The 19,193-nt window shown below is 44.7% G+C and overlaps 2 protein-coding genes across 2 annotated transcripts; both read left to right on the forward strand.

The window, feature by feature from the left end:
- Nucleotides 1–5,419: 5,419 nt before the first annotated feature.
- On the forward strand, nucleotides 5,420–6,907 carry LOC148907676 (uncharacterized). Its single transcript, XM_089035690.1, has 2 exons — nucleotides 5,420–6,008; nucleotides 6,087–6,907. The coding sequence occupies exons 1-2, from the start codon at nucleotides 5,420–5,422 to the stop codon at nucleotides 6,905–6,907; spliced, it is 1,410 nt and encodes a 469-aa protein (XP_088891816.1).
- Nucleotides 6,908–6,927: 20 nt separating this feature from the next.
- Nucleotides 6,928–8,328, forward strand: LOC148907677 (uncharacterized). Its single transcript, XM_089035691.1, has one exon. The coding sequence runs from the start codon at nucleotides 6,928–6,930 to the stop codon at nucleotides 8,326–8,328; it is 1,401 nt and encodes a 466-aa protein (XP_088891817.1).
- The last annotated feature ends 10,865 nt before the right edge of the window (nucleotides 8,329–19,193 follow it).

The following is a 19,193-nucleotide window of genomic DNA, read 5'->3' on the forward strand; positions in this document are numbered from 1 at the left end:
GCTCCCACAGTTGTTGAAGAGAAACATCCTGAAACTAATCAGACACATGAAGTAAGTGACAAGATAAGTGACGTACAAGCAGATGAGGATAATATGTCTAATGGAACTAACCCTGACATGGAAGTACAGTCTAGTATTGATGAGTCTAGTAGTAATGACGCAGATGGTGAAAAGCCTGAAGGAACACTGAATGCTGATGAGAGTCTACCGGAGACAATTCATGCTAGAAGCCTAGATGTAGATGGGTTAAATGGAAAAGGCATGGAATCTTCACCAGAAGTGAATTTAATCGAAAATAGTGACTGTGTATCTGATGACGTTCTGGGAGTTTTGACATTTCAGCGAGAGGGAGGCTGTCCTCATTTCACTGTTACCATAGAAACAGGTACAGATGTGTTGGCACCCTTAGACTTAGGAGCAGAAGCCACTATCATAACAAGGGAACTTTTTGAGCAGTTGTTGTTAAAGAATCCATGCCTAAAGCTGATTGATGGATGTGCAAAGTTGTACAATGCAAGTAATGGAAGAGTCAAAACATATGGTAGATGTTGGCTCAATCTGAAATTTGGAACTCGGGTGATCAGGCACCCAGTCTATGTATGTGATATAAACACCCCTTTGTTGGTAGGGGCTGACATTTTGTGGAGATTGTGTTGTGTCATTGATCTATTCAATGGTGTTCTTAGAAGTTGTACAAAGGATGTTGCACAGTTTGCTCAAGGATGGAAAGGAATTAACACTGTTCAAGTTGTCCCCCAAGTATGTGACGTGGAAGTACTGGAGACTATAACTGTCCCTAAGTTGACTGAGGCCCAGCGCATTAAGATGAGAGTCGCTAAGAATCAAGACATCAATGGAAAGGATGGGACAATACAAGGTACGGTGTGTCTTTATGAAATGGGACTAGAGATTATAGACTGTGTTGTGTCTACTAGCAAACAATGGTTTTGGATTTATGTTAGAAACACACAACATAGAGACATTATTCTTCACCGAGGCAAGAGGATTGGCAAAGTAGTAGCTATTGACACTCCCACGTTTGACACAAGTATAATGATTATCGGAGACAAGCCCTTAGGAAAGCAAGATACTGTGCAGGTTCCCAATGATTGCGAAGATGTACCAGAATGGCTAAACGTAAGACATGACACTGGTACTTTCCATGTAAAGAGGTTGACGATTCAGGACAGACCACTGAGGAGCGAAGATATTGAAAGTTGTCTCTCGGACCAGACCGGATTAACAGTGACATTAAAAGGTCTTGATTCAACAGAGAAGATGATTAATGTTGTTACACATTCTCCAAACTATAATGGTGAAGTAGAGAAAGCTGAGGAACAGATGGATATTGGTTTAAATTCAGCGGAAGCTAACATCGATGAGCAAATAAAAGATGCAGTGGAAAATGCGGATGCAGCAGATGAAGGTCAGAAAGAACAATTATTGAATATATTATCAGAGTTCAAAGGTACATTTACTAAAGGCAAGAATGATGTTGGAAGTACAAACCTACATGAAGTTGAAATTCCCATTAACAATGCAGGGGATCCCATATATACTAAGCAATATAAGATCCCATGGGCTGCTTATGATAGTTTAAAGAAGATAATTGCAGAACTGGAATCTAATGACATTATAAGACCTTGTAATAGTACCTACAATTCACCAGTGTGGCCTGTTCTAAAACCAAATGGCACATGGCGAATGTGCATAGACTTCAGGAATCTTAATCGTAAAGTACCTATATCTAGATGGCCTATGGGAGATATAGACTATTCACTGTCACGGTTGAAGAGTTCAAAATACTTCACTACACTTGATGTTGCAAATGGATTTTGGACTATACCAGTAAAAGGAGATGATCAACATAAGTTAGCTTTCACCTTTGATGGTGCACAGTATACATGGACGCGCCTACCTTTTGGCTATGTCAATAGCCCTGCTGAATGGAACATTTTCTTACATAAAGTACTTCCAGATGTTAGAGATAGACACTTGTCGTTGTTTGTTGATGATGTTTTAGCTAACAGTGATGACTGGGAAGAACACTTAAGTCAACTAAGATATGTGTTTGAACAGTTTTCTAAAGCAGGTGTTAAAGTCCCTCTTCGTAAATGTCAGTTTGCAAGGTCATCAGTGGATTATCTGGGTTACCACTTATCATCAGAGGGAATGTCACCACAGGCAAAGAAGACTCAGGTAATACAGAACTTACCTGATCCCAAGAATCAGTCACAACTGCGCAGTATTTTAGGAACACTTAATTTCTATAGAAGATTCATAAAGGACTATGCTAAAATAGCTGAACCATTGACAAGACTTCTTCGAAAGAATGTAGAATGGGAGTTTGGAATCAATGAACAGACAGCATTAAACAAACTTAAGTCGAGCCTTTGTCAAGCACCTATACTGGGTTACCCACAGTTCTTTGAGGGAGCCGAGTTCATTGTCGAGTCTACATGTTCAACTGAAGCCATGAGTGCTGTCCTGTCACAAATGCAAGGAGACAAACTCAGAGTTATTGTGTATGCAAGCAAAAGCTTGTCACCTGCAGAGAAACTGTACAGTGAGTGTGAGAAGCATTGTTTGGCAACTACGTGGGCAATCTTACACTTTAAACCATACTTGTGTGGCCACCATGCCATTGTGAAGACTTCGCATCATCCAGTAACATTTCTAGCTAACAAGAACAATCAACTGTCTACTCGTGTTGGAAAATGGGCCCTTGTCTTGCAAGGTCAGTCATTCGAAGTACAATATAAGAAAACCCTCAATATGAAACATGTTGAGGGCTTGGCAACATTGCATGATTGTAGTTCAGAACCCAATGATATAGACACATTAAGACATCATAAATGGGACTCAGAACTTTGTGCAAACATGAAATGTGTGTATGCTGATGGATGTTCATTTACGGACGAAAATCAAAAAATTAGAGCAGGTGCAGGAGTTTATTGGCCTGAGTTGTCCCAATTCAGTCGAGGATATCATCTTGGAAACCAGACATCACAGTATGCAGAACTATCAGCTGTTTTAATTGCACTAATACAAGCCATTGAATTTAATCTTGAAGATATTGTTGTGTGTACAGACTCTGAGTATGTTGCCAAGACATTCTTAGAATATTTACCAAGATGGAGACAATGTGGAATGCTAAACAGTAAAGGAAAACAAGTGAAAAATGCTGCTATCATTTCAACAATTGAATCATTGGTCACACAATCACAGATTGATGTTTACTGGAAAAAGGTGAAAGGCCACTCGCAAGAGGTTGGACAAGATAAAGAAGGAAATGACCATGCTGACAGTCTTGCTAAGGAAGAAGCTAAAGATGGACCGAAGTGGGAATTAGATCCAGCACTCATTCCAGATAAATTCCAAAATGTGATGACTGTAACCTTTGAAGGACGTCAGAATCACAACCTGGACAACCAAAGAATCACAAGTGACAACGACACAGGTATCCCAATCAATGCTAGTACATATGATCTATATCCAGAAGAACCCAGTGAGGACCTTGTACAGGCACAGAATAATGATCCAGACATTGGTCCTCTGAAAGAGTTAATAGAGGGTAAAGTTCAAGAACTCTCATCTGAGATTCTTAAGAACAATAGAGAACTGAGGTTGATGCATAACAGGAAAGATTCCTTCACAGTCGAAAGAGGATTATTGATGTTTATCAAAGATCAAGAGGGTTGCAAGCATAAATATGTTGTGATACCAAAATGCTACCGAGATCTTTATATGTGGCATATTCACGACCACCCCAATTCAGGTCACAGAGGAATTGATAACACTTATACAATTGCAGCTCAATCTGCGTACTGGATTAATATGTATAAGGACATTAAGGATTATGTACAACGCTGCATGACTTGCTGTAAGCATCTTCCCAAGAAGTGCATGTATAAGTCACCTTTACGTCCCAGACTTGCTAAGTCACCATGGAGTCATGTGATGATTGACTTTGTTGGACCACTTGTTAAAAGCCCCAGAGGAAATGAGTATTGTTTAGTACTTGTTGATCTGTTCTCTAAATATGTAGAAGCTCTCCCCACAAGGAATATGGAAGCAGAGACAGTTGCAAGAATGCTAGTTCATCACGTCTTCAGTAGATGGGGACTACCTACCAAGCTGTCATCAGACCAAGGTACTCATTTTACGGGTAAAATTGTACAAGAACTTTGTAAAATGCTTGAAATCAAACAGAATTTTCATATATCATGGCACCCCGAGTCTGGAGGAGCAGTTGAAAGAGCAAACAAGACCATAATGGAAGTACTAAAGAAGTATGTAGAAGGAGTTGGAAGGGATTGGGACTTGACTTTGCCATTAATACTAATGGCCTTGAGGTCAACACCTCATGGCTCTACAGGAGTGTCACCGCATGAAGTAATGACTGGTCGTCGAATGATACTACCACACCACTTGGTCTTTGCATATCCTGAAACTGCTGGTGGATATGACTCTGAGTATTCTTATGTAATTGAACTACACGAGAATCTTAGACATACATTTGCCTTTGTGAGGGAGAACCTTGAAGCAACTGCCAGAGTTAACAAGAACATTTATGACAGGAAGGCTACTAGCAAAGAATATGAAGTTGGTGATAAAGTTTACTATTTCCAGTTCCTGAACAGAAAGAAGCAAAGAAAGAAGTTTCTCACATACTGGAACGGTCCTTACAGAATAACATACAAGGCTTCCTCGGTGGCCTACCAAATCAATGTGAATGGCAAGAGGAAGTGGGTCCACAGCAACCAACTAAGACCCTATTTTGGACCAGCACCTCTACAAAGTACAGTTCAGGATAATCTGACATCACCTGCACCTCCAACCATCCCCTCATTAACTACTGAGGACACCGAAGACAGTGGAGATGGTGATCCAGAGCAAGAGTGCACTCAAGAACCAGGGGAGGGACCCCCTGTTGCAGCCAAAGTACCTGATGATGGGAAGAGGACTAAGAAGAACAGAGAGGCCCACATCAACCAAGAGAATGTTCTACCATCAAGACTACGTAGTGGGCACAGCAAAACATAAACATTTGAACATTTTAAAGAATTTTAATATGAAGTTGACACTTATCCTTGTTTACATTTTTGTTACTGTTATTGATCATGTGTTTATATGGAGGAAACACCCAGGGGAGGACCCCATGGTTTTCCTCCAGAGGGATTGTAATGATGCTTTTTGGGCTTCCTTTATAACCATGATGCTTTGCGAGGAAGGGGGTGAGAGTTTTTTTTGGCCGTGAGAGTGTTTAGTGGTGAGCGTGGTTTCGTGACATTAAAAAGCGTTGAGATTCTTCCAATTCGTCTTGTTACAGTCCGCCTTATACCCAGTTAAAGAAAACGCGTTTAGAACATCAAAATATCCAAGTGATGACTTAGATTGGTCAAATGTAGTCTTTCCAATGGAATTGCGTGCCATACCCGACTTTGAAGAAAGAAATGGCTTAGCAATAAATGTTTATGGTGTTAGAGAAAAAACTATAGTACCTCTACATATCTCGAGTTTTGAAGGAGAACGCATACACCTATTTTACTACGGAGAGCATTACTCATGGGTAAAGTCTCTAAGTAGGTTATTTGCAGCACACAGTAAAGACGGACATAAAAGGTATTATTGTGATGCTTGCTTACTACCGTTTAAAGACCTGAAAGCCTTGAAGAAACACGACCAAATTTGTCGGGGAGTAGAGGAGTCTGCGCAGAGAATTCAATTACCAGAAAATAAGGATTTACGATATAGTGATCACAAACGTCAAAATAAAGTGCCTTACGTGATTTACGCGGACTTTGAGTCCTTAATTACTCCTGAGTACGAGGAAGCCGGAAGTACCCAAAAGAAAGGATTACACGAGATTTGTTCGTATGGATACATAGTAGTCAGATGTGATGGAGAAGCCGATGAACCTGTAATTTACCGGGGTCCTAACGCAGCACGAAAGTTCCTCGAAGCCTTAGAGGAAGAGGAGCAGGAAATTCGCCGCCGCTTAGCCTGTAAGAAGAAAACCAAACTATCCAAAGAAAACCTGGAAGCATAGCACGCAGCGCAAGAGTGCTACGTTTGCAACTTAGGGTTACTAAAGTACGGACGAAGAGCGAAGAAAGCGTGGGATAAAGATGGAGTTTACTTAGGAGAAGCACACCTTACTTGCGGACGCTATGCAAAAGACGGGGAAAAGCCCGGCAAGCCCTCCACGCACTGCTTTCACTGCGGCGAACCACTCGAGGAAGACTTCTATACGGACAAAGTAATGGATTGCTGTAAAATCACCGGTGAATATAAAGGCGCAGCGCACTGGAAGTGTAGATATCGAATAGACCCAAACATGGAGATTCCCGTGTTCTTTCACAACCTTCGCGGATACGACTCCCACCTGCTTTTACAGGGAGTAGAGGGTCACGAAGTAAAGTGCATACCTAACAACAAAGAACGGTATATGTCCGTAACCATTGGCAAGCTAAAGTTCCTAGACTCCCAGCAATTCATGGCGGATTCCTTAGCCAATCTAGCCAAATATAACGAGGATTCCCCCATTTCCGACGAGTACGATGCAGAAAGGAAAGGAGTGTATCCATACGAATACATGGATTCTTGGGAACGGTTTGAAGAGCAGCAATTACCACCCCAAGAGGCTTTTTACAGCACCCTAAATGAAGCGGGGATATCCGATGATGAGTATGCCTACGCGCAGGAGGTGTGGGAAAAGCGCGCCTGCAGAAACCTGGGAGATTACCACGACGTGTATTTGCTTTCAGACGTCGTACTACTAGCAGGTGTATTTCAAAGTTTCCGAAAGATGTCTATGTCTTACTACGGGTTAGATCCAGCGAATTTCTACACAGCCCCCGGGCTATCTTGGAGTGCCCTGCTGAAGAAAACAGATGCCAGCTAGATCTCCTAACCGACTACGAAATGTATAGATTCATGGAAGACGGAATTCGCGGGGGTGTTTGCGGTCCCAGCCACCGCTACGCGCGCGCCAACAATCCCCAGGTGGAAGGGTACGACCCCGAAAAGCCAACAACTTACATATCTTATCTGGATGCTAACAACCTCTACGGCTGGGCAATGTCCCAGCATCTTCCCGTGCGCGACTTCGAATGGGTAGAACCGCGTGAACCAGAGTACTACATGCGCATAAGGCCTGACAGTCGAAAAGGGTTTATTCTGGAGGTGGATTTGGAGTACCCCCCGGAACGTCACCCCCTTCACGACGATTACCCACTTGCCCCGGAAGCAATTGAAATACCATTCGAGCAGCTATCCCCGCTTCAAAAGAAGTTGTGCCCCAATTACAAGCCCTACCGCAAGGTAACCCTAAACTTGATGCCTAAGAAGAAGTACGTAGTTCACTATCGCAACCTGCAATTCTACGTGCGACACGGAATGCGCGTGACAAAGGTGCACCGCGTTTTAAAGTTTCGCCAAGAACCATGGATGCAACCCTACATCGACTTTAATACCCAAAAACGTACTGCCACCAAAAATGACTTCGAAAAGAATCTCTTTAAGTTAATGAACAATAGCGTTTTCGGGAAAACCATGGAAAACATCCGCAAGTGGGTAAGCATACGTATTGCTAACACCCGCGAGGAAGCGGAAAGTTACGTATCCCAACCCGGGTTTGTGCGCTACGTAAACATGCTAAACTTCTACGTAATACACATGAAAAAAGCCAACCTTTTCCTAAATAAGCCGGTATATACGGGCTTTACCGTGCTGGAGCTATCCAAGTTGTTGATGTACGAGTTTTACTACGACAAACTAAAACCAAAGTACGGCGACCGCTGCCACCTCCTTTACACAGACACCGACTCTCTAATAATGGAAATAGAAACCCCCGACATTTACGCGGACTGCCTCGAAGATCTCGACGAATACGACACCTCGGGTTACCCCCGCGACCATCCCCTCTACTCTGCTAAGAACAAGAAAGTAATTGGAAAGATGAAGGATGAAATGTCAGGCAAGCCCATCGTGGAATATGTTGGGTTAAAACCAAAGATGTATAGTGTCCTCAAAACGGACGGCGCAGATAAGAAAGCAAAAGGCGTAAAAACATACGTAGTTAAGAGGCAACTTACGCATCAGTCTTACGTGGATGTGCTTCATAGTCAAAAGTCTCAGAAGCATCACATGAATTCCCTGCGGTCGTTTAAGCATCAGATACACAACATAACACAGGAGAAGGTGTCGTTATCCGCATTTGACGGTAAGAGGTGGATGTGGGACGATGGTATCCATACGCACGCATTCGGTAATCACACGATAAGCAGTTCTTATTTGACGAGCCCACGTGTGGGGCCATCATAAAGATAATACAAGATGGGCTGACCCTTCTTTGCTATCGCACTTCGGATCTGGTAAGTTTCCAAAGACCAATTAGGGTCCGTAGCTCTTTTGGATCCTCCTTCTAATTCACCCGGCTCATAGAGATATCGAACCGTGACATTACCTAATCTCTTTTCCTGGGGGAAGACCGCCCTTGAACTTCTGACGTAGGACTTGTGTTCCACGTGTTTCTTTTTTATGGCATCCTTGGGTTTCATTCCCGTAGCCCTGGCCGCCTCGTTGTTCAAAGCCGCGACGACCTGGGGGAGCCTCTGAGTCCATTCCCTGTTGCGCTCGGAGGGATCTTCCAGCTCTTTCCAATACTGGTACCCGAAGAGACGCTCGGCCAGGGTCTTATTGAATCTTTCGACGATGCTCTGACCCCTGTGGTACTCTGCCTTGGCTCTCCTAATCTTGGTGCTGTGGTCTTTCAGGGTCTTAGTAACCACGCCCATGAACTCCGTCCCCGCATCCACTTGCAGTAGCTTGGGCCATTTCAAGACGCGCTTATAAATCCTGCCTAGGGCTTCTGCGACTTCCCCAGAATCCTTGCTGGTTATGGGTTCGGCGTCCTTGTATCTGCTTGCGATATCGACTGCGGTCAAAGCGTACCTATAGGTCTTCCTTCTCACCTTGTGCGGTAAGAAAAGCAAATCCGACTGATGAACTTCATTGGGGGCATTTACGGTAAATCTGGGTCTGGGAATGTACTTAGGCACGGGAAGATAAACCTGCCAGAGGGTTTGCTTTTTTAACCAGTTCTTAGCCGTTTCTTCTGATACCCTGGCCGCGGTCGCGAGTTTCTTGATGGCCGACGCTCCTTTCCAATAGCCTTCGGGCCCATAGTAAATCCTTTTAAGTTTGTCCTCAGTTCGACCCATTATATGAATAGAATCGCGCTTCGCTTGATTCAAGCGAAGGATAGGACAAGATTGATCTTTCGCCCGTTGAAATCCACCGTCTCTCCGTCCACTTTGATGGTGATGTTTATGCTTTCTACCAATTCGCAAGGCAAGTCATAGTTTAAAGAAATGGGAGCGTATTCTACCAGGTCAAATGGATTACCCTTAGGTGGAAACTTGGACATTAGATTACTGGGTCCTTCATTAAAGCATGATCTTATTAGACTGCAGTGAACTTCGTAGTTAGCGGGGACTTTCCATTTTACGTCAAGTTGACCATTGATCGTTGTGTTAGTAAGGCCCAGGAATCCTACCAACGGACTGCCCTTTAGATTGGCACTCCCACTATTTTTCTTGAATGTCATTTCATGGGGTAGACCTGTGGTAAGAGTATATCCATGCTTTGCTAGCTCCTTAGCCAGTGTTATAGGGGTGTAATGGGAATCTGGTATTTTTGGTTTGTTGGCACCCACAACGACAAAGCCGCCAATCAAATTATACCAAGAATTGTACAAAGAGCAACTTATGAGTCGAACCTTATGGGCTTTGATGGGGGGATTCAAGTAAGTGGTAAAGTCATTCTTGTCGCTTTCCAAAAAGACGATCATTATATTAGATACGCCAAAGCCACGCCTCCGGCCAGCCCTGCGACTCCTACGAAGACCAACTCATTGTCTTTTTGTTTCTTAGAAGGCTGGTAGTAATTCTTGAACTGTTTGTGCCAGAACTTAAGATGGCTGGATAACTCATTGGGGTCCAAAATATCCACAAAGAAGTCGTCATCTTTTGCGCCTACGCCCGTCCAGGTGCGGTTATTCACGTAGGTGGGGCAAAGTAGCACTATGTAGTCAAATCGGTATCTAAAGGGTCCTAATAGCTGCTCTACCACGAATTGGGTCTTTCCGCAGCCGGTGGGTCCTACTATCAGAGCGTTACAAGGCATGTGATCTGGTTCCATTTATATATATTTACCCATCGTTTCGGCTACCTTTTTCGCTGATATATATGGAGGGTGCACCAGTGGAAGCAGTCAAAGCAATGGTTAACGTCGTCAAAAGGAAGTCAGACCTGGAGAGGACGGTCGAAATGCAAAGGGAGGAGATAGACCGGTTGAACGAACGTGTAAAGGAGTTAAGAGGCCTGAAGCGCGTAGAGCGGTTTGGTGCGCTGGTAACGATGGCAACGTGGGCAAAAGAGTCCGTGAAGGACTTTATGAGGTATCCCATTTAGGGCTTATTAAATCCTTATTATATATGGAGTGCGTGCACTGCAACAAAGAATTTAGCTCTAAGCAAATGTTAAAATACCACGTTAAGAATAAGGTCTGTAGGAAGTCGCGGGAGCTGCAGTTAGGTGGACTCGCGAATTGCCGGCATTGCCAAAAATCACAAGTCGAAAAACACCAGGGGGGGGTGGGTTTTTGGAGGTCGGTAACCCGCGGAACAGGGGGTCTTGCGCGATCTGCCGGCAGCGCGAAAGGTTCCTAACTGCCGCTCTGTTGGGTACTGCAAACGGAGGTTAAAATATTTGTCGGATATACGATGCATGAATGTAAGAAGTTCACCAATGACTTTTGCATAATTTGTCTAAGACCTAAAGTTATCGTACCTAAGCCAAAACCCTTTTGATGTTGTGGTAAAAAAATGCAAATAGAAGACGACACGTCAGCACAGTGTTACGAGTGTGGTAAGAATATTCGTAATGCCGTACTAAATGCTACCAGAGAGCAGTATTACGCCAATGGAGGTCGTAAGAAAACGCCATACAAGAGGTCGAAATACTTTAGAGATTGGATGAGTCATATCCAAGGTTTACATCCGGTATATTTAGACGATGAAGTAAGGCAGAAAATCATAGACCACTTAGAAGAGCCAACCCCACGAAGTTTACGAAAGACATTGAAAAAATTAAAGCTAGGGAAATATTACAAAGCTATTCCCTATCTTTTGTCTGAAATTACCGGTAGGCGTATTCCTCATGTCCCAGATATGCAAAGGGCCGAGTGGTTATTCTGTCGGCTGGATAAGGATATTCCTTATTACCCCGACGTAATTTACGAAATATTTTACGAAATAGACCCCAACCACCCCCTATTAGAATGGATTCCGAGAAGATGAAATGTGCAGTCGAAATCCCCCTACGTTCTTTTCAAAGCAGATGTCTACTGAGCGAGTTTTCTTTGTAGATCTTCCTTTGCCTTCTGGTAGATCTGTTTGCGAGATTCCTCGGACAGATCTTTCACGATGGTTTTTTTATTACCCGACTTTAGCTCCCCGTATTTCTTTTCCTCCGCGAGGATCAAAGAAAACTCCGTGTCGTCTATGCGGCGGTCCCGCAGAGCCTGAGACACCAAGTCGGCGATGGTGTTAGCCTTTGCTCTTGCTAGGGCTATATGAGTGTCGTGCTTGGATATCTTACCGGACAATTGCTTTATAATGCCTGTCGTAACAGCGGAAACGATGCCGCAGACAGCTCCAACGCTGGCTAAAGGAACGCCAACGACTATTCCAGGCCCGGTAAGCGAAGTAGCAACGCCAGTGCCTGTTAACGCCACGGACATGGAGCCGGAAGTTATCGCGATTTTATGTAGTATGCTTCGGGCTCTGGCGTACTTTTTCCTGACCTCTTCGTAGTGTTTCGCTTGCCCTTCCAAGTAAGCCAGTATTAAGTTCGCTTTATTCAGACGAAAGTTCTCGGCGTTTAATTCTGTAGGACCTATGGTGGGAACATCTGGGCACCACTGAGGTGCTGAAGGTATAACATCCATTATATACTAATGTACGACGCTTTTGGGAATAACATAGAGGAGCAGCCACATCACGACAACCGGGATTATGCCAACTGGAGAGCATTTAGGAAGATGTTTCCGCATGCAGACCCTAGTAAGTTTGAAAGAAGACCCGATGGGATTTACTATGAAGGCTCCAGAATGTACAGCAATGCGGACTTGGAGCCAAAGAACCCAAAACCCGAGCATAAAGAAAGGCAGCCTAATTTTCCAGAGAATTTATTACCGGCAACGGAGGATTACCCATTTTACGACAACAAAGGCGGCGCAAATGACTTTGCTAAGATGGTTACCTCCTTAGAAATCCCCGTGGGTTCTACGACTTTCAAAATAAAAGTCAGAGACATCTTTAGAGAAACTGCCATGAAACATACCTCAGGGAAAGAATCCAGAGAATGGTTATCAGGTCCCAACATGCGGTATTGGCCGCAGCAGTTAAACTTTGCTGTCTGGGCTGCTACTAAAGGATGCGGTATAGCCGCGGACATGTTCCATATTCCTTTCCTGCGATTTCATGTTGCTTTTACTATTCGTAGGATATTGTTTGAGTTAGGAGCGCCGCTTCCTAGTGACACTATCTTTAAGCCGATGGATAATAAATACGACAAAGTTGCATGGGAGAGATTAAAGAATGAATTCAAGCTCACCAATCCTGACTTCCGTAATAAAGAAGGTGCCGCACATGGTTTAGGAGAAACGTACACTTATGCTTCGTATGTCGGAGCCAGCATAGAAACTCCGGGCATGGGCTACCCAAGTCAATGGGAATTCTCCGACTTAGGGGGTAAAGCATCGAGGGGTACTTTAATTTACTTCATAGAAAGCAAAGAGAAATATCCATGGGCGCCTTTCTTTGCCGCGAAAGGTATTGGCCTGAAGAACCAAGCAAGGATTAACCGAAGTATTGAAGCCTTTGTTTACTGCATTCTAGGAGCACAGGTTAGCACTCGCAGCCCCATCGTAGATGCCAGTGGTGCGTCACAGGAAACGCAACAAGTATTCCTTGTCCTCTTCGAAAGCGCTGTTATCGAGAATGAGATTTCTAAGTCAGTTCAAAGATATCAACTTGCGGTGCAGCAATCAAAGGTTAGACTGGATTATGCCTTGAGTCCTGGTTGTTGGTTAATGCCAAGTAATTTGGTCATCAACGCCGATTCCGTCGTGGGTTACAACAACAAACTTCAACGAGCTACTAAGGATATGAAGTTTGGGGTGAATGACGTGAACTCTGACACTCTTAGGAACATTCCCCATTTCGTGGAGAAGCCAAAGAAGGAGCACGTAGAAAAACCATCAAAGAAGGCGCATGTAGAAAAGCCACCAAAGAAACCAGTAAAGAAGGTTATGCCGCCTGAGGAATATGACCATGACTTACTAAAAGCCGGCTTAGCAGCTGCAAGCATTGGTCTGAGCTATTATATATGGCGATGAACAACCCCTACGTAGCTGGAGTAGATTGTGTCTATACGACTTACACAGGCGAGAAAAAATACACCCAGGCGTCTTGGGTCGATGTCACGGGCATGTCCGTGAATTTGAACTACTCGGGAAAGAAGTTGATAATATGCAGTATTTGCATTGGCACGAGCAGTCACGCCAACGTGGGCTTTAGGTTCCTGGATGACAACGGCGTACTGCAGCCTATGAGAAATAAGACAAACAACAGGGAGCCTACGCATTTCTCCGTAGAGCCGCCAACGACGAGCGTTGAGAATCTTTCCGTTTGGACTTTTCACATGGTTGCTGACTGCCACGCGAAAGTAAAGCTGCAAATACGCGTAGATGACAGCGGGACGGCTACCGTGAATAGTATATATGACCAAAGGGATAATGATTACAATCACGCGACCATTAGCGCCCTTGCGGTGCTTAGTCTTTAAATATATGGACAACCCACACGTTAGGGAAGATTGGTTTCTTTATGACTTAAATGAGAGAAAATACGAAAATGATGAGTGGCAGGACACTGGATTATGGGTGAGGGTTGGGGGCCTGGGATTGATAATGTGTACTATTAGTGTCAGTACGGGGTGGGGTTGTCACCTCGGCTTTAGAATTTTAGATGAAACCAACACCCCATTGCCGCCTTATGAAACAAAAGGCAGCAGGCATGCAGTTCACTTTTCGACGCAGCCTAGTCCACCCAGCGTAGAAGATCTAACGCCCGTGACTTTTTACATGGTAGCCAATTGCCAATATGCGAAGCTTCAAGTTCGACCCAGCCATGGTGCTCTTGGTCGTCCCGGCGCGTTTCGAATGAATGCTGCTCCGGCAGTCGGTCCTCCGACGGATGCTATTTGGAATCATAAGCCCATTAGCACCATGAGTGTGCTGCCGCTAGTTCCGCATTATCAAGGCGGCGCGAATACTATCTTTACTTATCCCCAGTCGAGGACGCCTCGGGCGGCTGACGACGATAAGCCACCAGTAATACACGAGGATAAGATTAACCCTTCATCTTCTTCAGGAGTACCACTCCAATTGCTACTACGAGGATCCAAATGTTATTCCCCACAAACTTCAACAATTCTCCGCCGGCCCTAAGTGCCAAGGAAACAACCGAACCCAACAGCCCAGGATGACCGGCTGCCATCTTTTTTCCCAAGTCCGTCAGCCCATTGCCTAATTTCTTTACGCCCGCGCCTGTAGCCTTAAGCGCGGACAAGATCACGCCTACTACGCTCGAAATAGCGACCGCAAATGCCAGCGGAACGCCATATTTCAAAAGGGCTCTTTTTATCTTTTCCTTGGTGGTAAGCCCCAGCTCCTTTTCCTTACTTTCTATTTGCGTTTGTAATTCCGCCCGTCTTTCCTAAAGGGTTTCTACTTCCTTTTGGGCTGCCTTCCTTTCTTCTTCAGGGCGAGTTTGATCTTCGATTATTACTCGCTGTCGATCTATTTCGTACTCCAAGTCTTCGACGGCCTGTCGAAGTTGCCGTATTTGTTCCTCCGCCACTGCCTTGTCCAGCATCAATTGCCTTTCTCTGTCAACAGACTCCATTAATTCTTGTCCTAAGCGCTGTAGTTCCGTGTCTTTTCCCGCCACTTCATTCAAAGCAGCCCTTAGCTGATTCCTTGCGTCGCTTTTTTCGTCCAACGCCTTAGAAAGTCTATTCCTAAAGTCTACGATTTCGTCGGCATGGCTTTTAGTAGTTAGTTTATTTTGTTTAATGAATTCGTCTTCCAATTCTCTTATATGTTTCTGCAATGCTTGGTTTTCCTCTTGGACGGCTTCGAAGCGACTAGTAAGACCGCCTTCTTCCTTGGTTACGTCATCAAGTTGTCGCGTAAGGTCATCGATGGTTATGTTATTTTCCTGTATTTCCTTCTTAAGTGCTTCCCTTTCAGCCCTTATTTTCTCTAAGTATCTCATTAAGCCTCCAGTCGCGTCGCTATCTTTTGGAAGTTCTTCAAGTTGTTTGCTTTTTTCCTCTTCGACGGTCCCTAATTGGTTGAGTTTTTCCTGGCGCTCCTCTTGCAGTCTGATTGCGGATCTGAGGGCATCTTTGTAGCCAGGGTTCGAAATACCTCTAATAAAGGCCCTTTGAGCAGCTTCTGTTTCCTTTTCTGTCAAAGTGCTTAGCATCGTCAAGTTGGGCGCTCCCAGCGCATTTGTGACTCCTTTTGGAAGCTGGTTATTAAGCAGGCTGGAATTCTTCCTTTGATACAGGTTATACCATTTTTCTCTACCCGATTCTCTAACTTGAACCTGCCCTTTGTCTCCTATTTGGAAGTCCAAAAGAGCCAGGTTTAGGCTTGGGTATCGCTCCCTTAGGTCCTTGATGAGGTCCGCTATTAAGTCCGACCGCACGCCAAGGGATTCCATTTGTAAGTAGTCTGGAATGGGCGTGTGGGGGTTCTTAGACTTGAATTTATCTCTTAAGGAACGCATAGCATCGCGGGCCCTGACGCCATACTTGCTCAGCAATTTATCAAAAAGGCCTCGGGGGTCTACATTGTCATTAGGAAGCAGGGTTTCATATTCTTCGTCATTAATATCAACTTGACCTTCTTCGGTAATGGGATCAAAATCCGTTCCTTCTACTTCCATTATATATGATAAGCTCAAAGTTAAATCCCAACGTATTACCTAAGCAGGTTGGCGGGCTGAAAGCAGAACGCACCTTTCATCGGGTCACATTCACGCCCAGCAGCGCAAAGCCTGGAGAAACGCTGTATGTGGGCGTTCCCCGCCTAACGGATAACCTAGTATTGGTTCCTGGCACCTTAGCGTTAAGGTTTGACCTAGCAATACAACCAAGCACCAAGGACAAGCGCTATACCGTCAATAATGTGGGTAGGAACCTCGTCTCTAAGATGAGAATCAAGTTTGCCGGGGAATCCCTCTTGGATTTGAATAGGTACGACCTGTACACCACGTATAAAGATTTATGGTTGACGGCCTTTGACCGTGCGCAGAAGGTAGAGCAGGGAATCGGAAGCGTTATCCTTCGTAAGCTTCGCAGCGACACTAACCCGGCGCCTACTGACTCCGGTGACGCAACCGCAGTAGCAGACGCAACAAGGGTAGTAACTGCGTACGGTACCAAATACGTTATCCCTTTGGACTTTGAAGTAATTACGAACCATGGCGTGTATTACCCCAGACAATTGGCAGAGTTGCAGTTTGAAGTAACCCTGGCGGACACTACGAACATTCTAGGAGGCATGGACACAGCAATTAGCGGGACTGTTGATCCTTATTCTATCACTAATCTAGAATTACAGTACGAAACGGTATACAGCGAAGACTTAGCACGTAGCGCCGGCATGGAATACAGCGCCGGAAAGGCATTCCTGTACGACCACGTAGTGATGTATAAAGCCTTTAGCTTCCTGGATAAGACGGATGAGGTTATCAACCAAAGCATTAACCTCCCCCGAAGAAGTCTCACGGGGTTAATGCTGGTGTTTGCCAAACCCTATGAGGCTGGTAAGCGCGACTCCGAGGCCTTTCACAACCCCAACATTACTAACGTCGGTGTGAATATCAACGGAGTCCCAAACAAGGTCTACTCGCAGGGAATAAAGCCCGCAGACGTGTACAGGGAGGCGATGCGCAAGTTTGGCGACCAAATTAGCCCCGAGGAATTCTTTAAGGATAAGTACGCGTTATGGATTGATATGCGCACCATTAACGACGAAGACCTACATGGCCAGGGTTTACGTCTAGTAAATACGCAGGATGGTATAACATTGGAGATCAAGCGCACCAAGAACACCAGTGCCGGCGACGCTGATAAGATAAACTGCTACGTCTTCGTCGTCTCAGACGCGCAACTGAGCGTGGAAATGAACCAACTTAAAAGTGTTGCATATTAAGATATTTCTTAGATATACAATGCTGCAAATATTTGAAAACAACGGTACGAGACTGCAATGCATAGTGCAAGGCGAAACTTTGTACTTCAAAGCGAAGGAGGTGGCTTTGGCGTTGGGCTATGAGCGCCCTAGAGATGCGATTAAGGATCACGTCTCTGATAAATACAAGAAAAGGTTGGATGAGCTAAGGGGGGCTGCGAATCACCGCTCCCTTGCTAACGCACAGCCACATTCCGTGTTCATATCCGAACCTGGTTTGTACGAACTGATATTTAGCTCCAAACTACCCAAAGCTGTGGAGTTTCGTGATTGGGTTTTTGAGGAAGTCCTACCCGCGCTGCGTAAGACGGGTAAATATGCAATAGACAAGCGCTTCGACGGTCCAAACAAGTTGGTATTCAAAATAGAAAATGAGTTCGACTTACATAAAAAGGTAGTGGACTACATCCGCAGGTTTTACCCCCAAATGCTCATAGCACCCGGTCTAAGTGAACTGCAGGATTCGGACGGCAAACGTATAAAGTGCTGGCAGAAAGGATATCAACGCGGCCAACCCGACTTAATGATCTTGAACGCGCACACACATTACTGTGGATTCTGCATAGAGCTAAAGACCCCAAAAGGCAATGGCAGGTTATCTGAGGATCAGCAACTGCTCTTACAGAGGTATGAAGAAAACGGCTATAAGGTGCTCGTAAGCAGCGACTACGATGTCATTTGCAGGGAGATCACTGCGTATGCTGAACACCTACGAATTCCCTGCAGGTGGTGTTGTAAGGGCTTTAAAACCTCGGAGACTTTGGCAACACACTTAAAGATATTTCATAGAATATATGGACAAGGATAAATTTAACGAGTTAAAGTTCATACAAACGCACTGGAGGGATTTGGTGGTGGGGGAGATTTACGAGATAAAGAATTATGTGGTCTTTGAAGACTTGGACCGCCTGCGTTTGGTCTTAAAGAATAAAAAAAGAACATACACCCTTTGGGCGCCCGATAGGATAAGGTACGCCATCGAAGGGCAGGATGTTACCCATGTTATGAGTCATGGTAAAAAGGATGGCAGGTGGGTATTTGACGTGGTTAATTGGGAGCCTGAGAGTCCTCTGCATTCGTAATGTCTGCTAAAGTCCGCTGCTCCGCGGAGCACCAATGGGATCCTTCAAGAAATACCTTGCCGCAATGAAGGCAGGTGTATTTTTTACGCGGAGTGGGCGTAATGCAATCGGCTGGTAGTTCGCACGTAATACAGTCCATATATTGAAAGGGTGATTAGGAATCCTGCGGCTGCGTAGGCTAGCATATACCTTTAAAGGGGTTCTTATTTTTCTTAATAATAATAAATGAGAATGGGGTTCGCGCAAACCCCATTCTAAAAGGGTCTCAGAATGTTGAGTATAAGGTTGTTATATTGTTAAGGACGTTTATTTGTCGAGGCAGTTGAAGATATGTTCCTCTTCTCTGATGCAACCACAACGATCGCACTCTTGCCTCCAATACTCCCTTTTAGTCCACGGAACGCCTTCTGCGCGTTCGAAAGAGGGGTAAGTACGGACTATCTTCTTATGGTAATCTATGCGATTCCTTAAGTAATCCTCTTTATGCGGGCAGCGACTCATCATATCCGCACATTGGTGGCAATCCACGCCTTCCAAGTCGTAGCTCCCAAAGAGAAACCGATAGTTGACTTCATGTGTTTTCCGATGCGTCTGTAAACGTTGACGACTGCTTAGTATCTTATTACAGAAACTACACTGTCTGCTTTGTTCACAGACGCCCCTTTTCAGGTGCTCGGAGGTGTTAGGGAATTCCTTATTACAGCCCTTGCAAAG

Source organism: Actinia tenebrosa, unplaced genomic scaffold (genome assembly GCF_029948245.1).
Source record: "Actinia tenebrosa isolate PJP-AT-01 unplaced genomic scaffold, QUT_ActTen_1.0 PGA_scaffold3__52_contigs__length_22856419, whole genome shotgun sequence".
Taxonomy (NCBI): Eukaryota; Metazoa; Cnidaria; class Anthozoa; order Actiniaria; family Actiniidae; genus Actinia; species Actinia tenebrosa.

Coding starts and splice junctions, on each gene's coding strand:
- LOC148907676 (XM_089035690.1), top strand. CDS start 5,420: ATGGAATTGCGTGCCATACCCGACTTTGAAGAAAGAAATGGCTTAGCA. Junction 6,009..6,086: donor AATTCGCCGCCGCTTAGCCT/GTAAGAAGAAAA, acceptor TTTGCAACTTAG/GGTTACTAAAGTACGGACGA.
- LOC148907677 (XM_089035691.1), top strand. CDS start 6,928: ATGTATAGATTCATGGAAGACGGAATTCGCGGGGGTGTTTGCGGTCCC.